This window comes from Vicia villosa, unplaced genomic scaffold (assembly GCF_029867415.1).
Source record: "Vicia villosa cultivar HV-30 ecotype Madison, WI unplaced genomic scaffold, Vvil1.0 ctg.003848F_1_1, whole genome shotgun sequence".
NCBI classification, from domain to species: domain Eukaryota; kingdom Viridiplantae; phylum Streptophyta; class Magnoliopsida; order Fabales; family Fabaceae; genus Vicia; species Vicia villosa.
In genome coordinates this window covers 84,173-91,714 of record NW_026706316.1, presented here as the reverse complement: position 1 = coordinate 91,714, position 7,542 = coordinate 84,173, and the positions used below count along the sequence as shown (strand labels likewise).

At 33.5% G+C, this 7,542-nt stretch overlaps 1 protein-coding gene across 1 annotated transcript; it reads right to left on the bottom strand.

Annotated features, from left to right (window-relative positions):
• Positions 1-6,226: 6,226 nt before the first annotated feature.
• Positions 6,227-7,117, bottom strand: LOC131641563 (protein TIFY 5A-like). Its single transcript, XM_058911868.1, has 3 exons — positions 6,974-7,117; positions 6,744-6,849; positions 6,227-6,604 (listed from the first exon to the last, which is right to left on the bottom strand). The coding sequence occupies exons 1-3, from the start codon at positions 7,036-7,038 to the stop codon at positions 6,398-6,400; spliced, it is 378 nt and encodes a 125-aa protein (XP_058767851.1). The 5' UTR covers positions 7,039-7,117; the 3' UTR covers positions 6,227-6,397.
• Positions 7,118-7,542: the final 425 nt, after the last annotated feature.

Genomic DNA, 7,542 nt, shown 5'->3' with positions numbered 1-7,542 from the left:
TCAGTTAGAGGGAGTTTCCTATGAAAAGGTTTATATAACAAGATGTATCATTACAATCAGTTATCTGGGAATGGTTGAATCCAATCATGTGCATCTGGTATCCACAATTCTTTATCTGGTCTAGTGGTTGCATGCTTCAACAGGTGGTGGAAGGCTCTTCACAGTTGCAGTAAACAGTTTAAAGGTGATCAGAACAACAGAAGTCTATGACTAGTGAGTCAGTAGAGTAAGTGGGAGGTCCATTACTTGGTTCATAGGAGGATGTGTCAAAGTCTCTTAAAAGAATCTTAAGCAGTGTGCTTAAGGTGTGAAAGAGGGACAATGTCTGACAGGATGTCATGACATAGTTAAAGACATTGATTCTTCAGGGTCAAACAAGGAAAACTGCATTGGGTTTATCTCTTCTCGTCAGTGGCCGGTGTAAAGTTCAATCAATGAATATGCATGCGCTGGATTAAAGATAACTCCTATCAGAAGAAAACAGTCAAAAGTTGCTTTGGAAAGAGTAATTGCTTTTAGAACTGTTTCCTAATTAATCAGTTGACCATTGAACAAAACCAAAGACCATCGTTACTACCTATGATCTCAAATAGCTATAAATTAGCATCTTCGCAGCAGGCTTCAGAGATCAAATCTCTCAGGATGTGTTTCATGTGTGTTCGTATTGGGTGTGTGCAGGTTTGGTATTATGATGGGTTCGTTTACCAAAACTGTCCAGAAAAACACAGGGTGGGGAAATCATGTGTCTCTACCAGTGGTGTCACAGCAATAACAACAAGAATGTTCCTCCTTATTCAGCCTTCGATAATAGGGTCATTTTAGTTGTGATTTGTGTTCTGAGTTACGAGGAAGGATGGCAGAAACTCATTCAAGCTTCATCTTAGACCTCGAGCTAGAAGGAGTGGGTTTTCATATTGTCACCAATAGTCCTTGTAGACAAAGGCCACCATCCATCGTCCTCCCCATGTACGAGTGTTGCATGAAGGTGTTGAACTGCAAAGGTATGACATTGGTTCAAGCTTTGTCATATTATGGCTAAAAAGGGGGAGAGATGGTACATAGCATGCTGATTTTGCTACTGTCAAAAGAAACAAAGGAAGATCTAAAGACAGAGTGAATTGAAGATGTTATGATGTGGTTAAGCAGTGAAGAACAGAAGACCCAATTTTGAGAATGTAAAAGACTGTTCTTCCTGGTGACTTGAAAGTTGAAGCAGCTGCTCTTGATCTTAAATTAAGTTTAATATATGTTTATTTTTAGCCAAAATAAGCCAAAGGGGGAGATTGTTGATGTTCTGCTCTGTAGAATTGTCTTATTGGCATCCATGCTTGGCTAAAACTTAATAGCATCTGAATGTAATATTGTGTAAGTCTTGCAAATATGAAAAGAACAAAACAGGTACTAAAGCAAGATGTTATATGGAATGACATGACTTCAACCATGACATCGCGCCTGCAGAACTGAGGAAGAAAGATTCAGTTTGATTTAAAACAGATACAGAATATTCTATGAGAATATTATGTAATCCTATGTGGCGCATAATTAAAGGTCAAAGAATTAAGTCAGAATATTGAAGGATCAAATTTGAAGATTGAAGATTCAATGGTTTCTAATTTATGAGATAAATTAGGAAATTTATGATTGAAGACCTTACTTGTAGCAGAAGAAATCTGCTGATTTGTAACAGCAAAAGAGCTGCGGTTTGTAAGCCCAAGTCCAACTGGGATCAGGTTATAAATAGTAATCTTTGTAACCTAATTTTAGGTGCTGATAGCCAGAGCTAGGAAGATGTAGTCTCTAGGGTTAGCCGTGTAGGTGAACCACCCGGTGTGTGGGATGGTCACTGATTTGTGCCTCAAAGCCTGTAGGTGAGAGGTATGTTTTAATCACTCAGAAGCTGTGAAGCAATGAGTGAAGTTTTGTTCTTGGAGAAAGCTTTTAAGAAACTTCAAGTTAACGTTGTGTTTATTTGTGCTTAAAGTGTTGGAAATTAGGCTGTCGATGCAGTGGCTGAGTTGTTGATTGCTAGACATCATTGCTATGATTGGGAGTGGAATAGAGATATTCGATATCTAGGGAGAACCTAGGTAGAGATTGCATTGGGTAGGGTTTAAGTGAGAAGTTGTAAACGGGGGAGTTTAGCTTCAAATTAAGACTACTGATAGTGGATTTCCTTCCTGGCTTGCTTGCCCCCAAAGTAGGTTAGTTAGAACCGAACTGGGTGAGCAATTCTATGTGTTGTTTATGTATCTGCATTGTTTATTTGTTTGTTCAGTTTGGATGTCATAACTTCGTACATGACATTGGTGTTTTGCTTAATAATTGTACTGTCACAGAACCTCTGCAAAGCAGATTTATTTGTGTTAACTGAACTAATATGATCCCGGCTCTCATGGACTTCTGCATGCAAGAAGTAATCAAAATTTGGGGGATCTGTATGTACTGCCTCAGCTAAGCTGATAACAAAAAAGGTGTCGTGATATTGTGTATGACATTTTGAGTCTGTCTTACCAGAATTTTCAACTTACAAGATCGAAATTTTTATGGGAGACAAACAGTACATAGTACAAATCAAATATCCCCTCCACTACGCGTGTTTTGTGGCGCAAGGACTGCACTTTTATACAATATTGTCTACCACTCGTTTCTAACCGTTATGAAGAAAACAACTAAGAAATTACGTCATTCCATCCTCACTCTCCAAAGAATCTTTTGATGCCTACATATTAAGGACTTGGAAGATTGCAAGAATCGATGAAACATAGAATAAACGAACAAATTTTTTAATACACTGAAACTCTATTCTTTTAGAAAGCTGTGAAAAGCTAAGAACTTTTTTTAATTAACTTGCTCAAACACTATTGTGTTCAATTTATAATTAATATGTGTAATCTGCTTTTAAAAATCATCTTATAAACACACATTCTTTGTATTTCAACTTGTAAGTTAATTGTGTTCCTTGAGAGACTAGGGTATAGTCATAATTTCTCAATAAGACATTGATAGGTAGTTTTTGTGGTGTCTATAATCAGGTTGTCTTTGAGAAAATCATTGATTCAACAACGGAGAAGGTTGTGTGGGACACACTGGTCAGATGTTACGATGGTGACGTATCAATGAAGAAGGTGAATCTCCAGTCCCTAAAAAGTGGTATGAGAATCTCAACATGAAGAACAACGAGAAGGTTTCTAAGTACATCTCTAGAGTGATTCTTATCACTAATGAGATGAAAGCGTGTGGAGAAACCCTTTCTGAACAAGTAAACATTGAGAAGATGTTGAGGCCGCTTACTTCTCAATTTGATTACATTATTGTAGCAATTGAACATTCTAAAGATCTGGACACCATGAGAATAGAAGAGCTATAAAGCAGTCTAGAGGCGTAAGAGTTGCTTTTGATTGAAAGAACTTCTGAGAGGGAAGTTGAGAAGGCTTTGAAAGCTTCTTTAGTCCAGAAGGACTGGAAGCATTCTTGGTCAGAAGCCAAGAATAGACGTGGTGATAGATTCCAGAAGTCAAAAACCTCTACTTTTGATTAGAAGAAACATCATGAGGGAAAATAGAAGTTTGACAAGAAGAAGGTTCAATGTTAGTGTTGTAAGCAGTTTGGCCCTTTCGCTAAAGATTATTGGTCAAACAAAGAAGAAGCTAAACTACCCAGAGGAGATTCTGATGATGAACCTGTGTTATTAATGGCTTATGAATCTGATGCGGAACCTATTCGATTTTCATTTTCTGATTATGAAGGGGAAGAAGAATATTAGTCAAAATCAGAAGATTACTTAGAAGATTCTGAAGAAAATTCAGAATCTAAGGTTTCTGAAGATGAGTTAGAGTCGGAAGATGACTCTGATGTTGGAGATAAGTCAGAATCCGGATGTGATTCGGAGCCTGGGATACTTTAGAAAGTTTTAAAGATAAATCAGAACCTAAAATTTGTGAAGACAAGTCAGAGTATGAAGGTGACTCCGAGGAGGAAGAAAAATACTCTGAAGGAGGGTCTAATTCTGATGGTGAATTCGATTCTGATCTAGATTTTGACGATGACTCAGAATCTGGTGTTGATCATGCTTCTAGAAGGGAAAATCCTGAAGACGTAGGTTCTGGATGACAAGTTTCTGGAGATGATCATGTTTCTAGTGGTAATCATGTTTCTAAAGGTGGAACTTCTGAAGGTGATCTAACCTTTGGAGGTGGTAAAGTATCTAATATTGTTCCAGAATCAGAAGGATATTCTGAACAATTTTAAAGGCCACAAAGAATCAAAAAAATACCAAGGAGATTTGAAGAGTTTGACATGCTGCAAGATACTGAAGGGACTCTATGGTATGGAGTATTACTTCCTTCTGCTGGTAAAACTGATGCAGAGCTAAGATGCTATTCAGACTTTGATGGGGTTAGAGACATAGTTGACAGAAGAAGTACTTTTGGATACTTCTTCAAGTATATGGGAAGTCCCGTTTCTTGGTGCTCCAAGAAGCAACTAGTGGTTGCGTTGTCAACTTGTAAAGCTGCCACGACTGGACATTTTATCCATTTGAGGGATTGAATTGGTGTTATAGATTTTGGTTAGCTGAATATGAATTAAGGGATGGTGTTGGATGTAATTCATATTTAGAAGCTATTGTTAGAGTCATAAGCTTCTGAGGTGATTACTCAGAAGCAGTATTGCTCAGAAGCAGAAGCTTATGAGGTGACTGTTCCAAAAGTGTGTTTAGCTTCTGGAGTTTGAGTTTGTTTTGCTTAGCTATTAAGTTTAATTTGTTTTGTTAGCTTAACTAAGGAATGATATTAAAGGGTAATTTAGTATTTTTAGTATGTTGTCTATGTGGCCCTAGTTTGTGTGTATAAAATATAAATAGACCAGTAGTAGTTGTCATTTAAATCTAATAATTTTTCTTACAACTTTTGTAGCTATCATTGCAGAGCATTAAATATAATATTCAGTTTGCTTTCATCACCTTATGCACTACACCTATAAATGCTTGAAGCAAGTAATAAGACACCAATTTTCTTCATTTTTTTGCCTTTTTTGTTCTTCATATGTACAAGTGAATATGTTTCTATTCCATCGGTACTAACATATATCATGTCTAAAATCCATCTCAAAGTCTATACACAATTAAAATTTGTTTAATATTTTAGACGGTTTTTTTTTGCTTTATGCGCTCTGCTTCCTAGGAGAATAGGGCCTTAATAATCTAAAATTCGTACCGAAAAGTCATGGCACTGGCGCAATATTTTAAACGGATTTGAAACAAAATAAAAATAAATAAAATTAGTAAAAATAACTAACATTTGTATTCTATCTTATTCTCAAAGATTCTATATAACTAGATTTATCCATCTCAATATTTTATATGGATTTGAAATGAAAATTTCAAAATATAATATAAAATAAACAACAATTGTATAAATTTTTTTAAATGTGTTTCAAATACATTTATAAATTTAATATCATTTATAAATTTAATATTCCCTCTATTTTTTATTATAAGTTGCTTTGAAAAAAAATTGTATTTAAATATAAGTGATTTTACAATTCTAAGGAATAATTAATGATATTTTGGCTATGTTTTGTAAGACATCATTTCGAGTTGATAGCTTATGTCTTATGTCTTATAAGCTCATATGATAATTTAGACCTGTTTGATAACGGTCTTTTCATCACGAGTTTATAGCTTATAACTTATTTTCCAGACGCTATTTCAAATAGCGTTTTAGCTTATGTCTTATAACTTATTAGTTTTTCTTCCTTTTTTATCCTTATTATTTCAATTAAAATTCATTTTTAACCCTTATAATTTAATTTAATTTAAAATAAAATAATTATATATTAAATATCTTTTATGTCATTTTGCATTTATAAGTTAATTGAACAGCTAATTTTACCAAACACTTCAATGAGCTTATAAGCTATCAGACTCAATCATCCGCTATAAGCTAGGAGTCCCAGTCATAAGCTATAACCTATCAGCTAACTTATCAGTCAACCGCTAATTTTATCAAACATACCATTTATCTTTAAATATTTATTATTCTCTCTCTTTCAATTATATAAATTTATCTTCCGCATGTAATTAATGAAAGATAATTTTATAAAACCTTCATTATTTCTTAATTTTATACCACAATTATTATTATTTTTTTAATATGTGAAAAAAAAATCTAAAACGACTTATAATAAAAAACTGAGGTAATATAATTTAAGACTAATTTTATTCCGATACAAATTTCTATATGAAAAATGTCAATTTTGTAGCGTTGAATGAACATCAATTAATTTTAAATAAAATAAATAAAAGTATAAGAAACCTAACAAGACTTATCAAAAAAATAATAATAATAATTGACTCTAAATAGCCTATCGTAGAAAAGAACAAACTAATTTAATTTTACTAATGATTATATGGAGAAGCTTGTTGGATCCTAATTTTTCTCTTTTGTAGAAACCGTTGCAAAGACATTTTCATTGAAAGAGCATGACCAGGGCTATACAATTGATGAGGAGATTCTACTGTTGTAGGTGTTGATGGCTCTGATCCTTTTGGTGTCTTCACTATTTCTTCCACTTTTTCATTTGCCAACATTAAGATGGATTTGGCCTGCACAACATTCACGTTAACCCATTTATTATTATTGTTTGTCAAAGAATACATACTTTTCTTTAGTGTATATTAATTTAAGATGGAATATATAAGGGACGCCATTTGTATTTTAAGAATAATATATAAATAAAATTACCTGAAACTCAGTGACATCAATAACACACATCTTGCCATCATAAAAAATGGTCAGTGGCTGTTGCTCATTTTGCATTGAACTCATATCACTATCTTTTTCTTCAACCCTTTTATTAAGATAGAATATAACAATGAATTAATGCAACACCTAAATGTAAAAAATAAAATAATAATAATAAAACATTTAACAAATTAAATCGAAGTGGGAAGACAAAAAAAAAAATTGCTTACATGTGATTTCTATGAGAAACGTATGGAGGATAAAGGCAGAGTTCCAAGTTGCAATTCCTCCTCATCTTTTCAAAAGAGAATATTGAGAGAGAAAGAGTGATACGAAGTGAAGATGTGAAAATGTTGAAGATATAAAGATGAAGAAGAGTAGCCCATATATATAAATGCTTGTTTAGTTAGGCGAAGCTAGAACGAAAGAACAAAGAATTAAGATTAGAGCATAATTTATGTCACGTGTTTGCGTAGTGCACACGAAACCGCATACCACAAGAAAGTGTTTCACTCGCGTGTCGGCACCATGGGATCATAATAAAAAATTGGCAACAATATTTGTGTGGGATCATTATGTTACTTCCTCATTTTCTTTTTAATTGTCATTTTTAAATTTTATATATAGTAAAAAATATTAATAATTATTAGAGGTAAATATGTTTTTCTCCCTACAAATATTACAGTTTTCACTTTAATCCCTCTAAATATTTGTTTTAAAGGGACTAACTTTTGAAGAAAACTCTTATAAAAGATTTTCAAGACTAACTACACATCATTGAGAATATGTTATCCTTGGC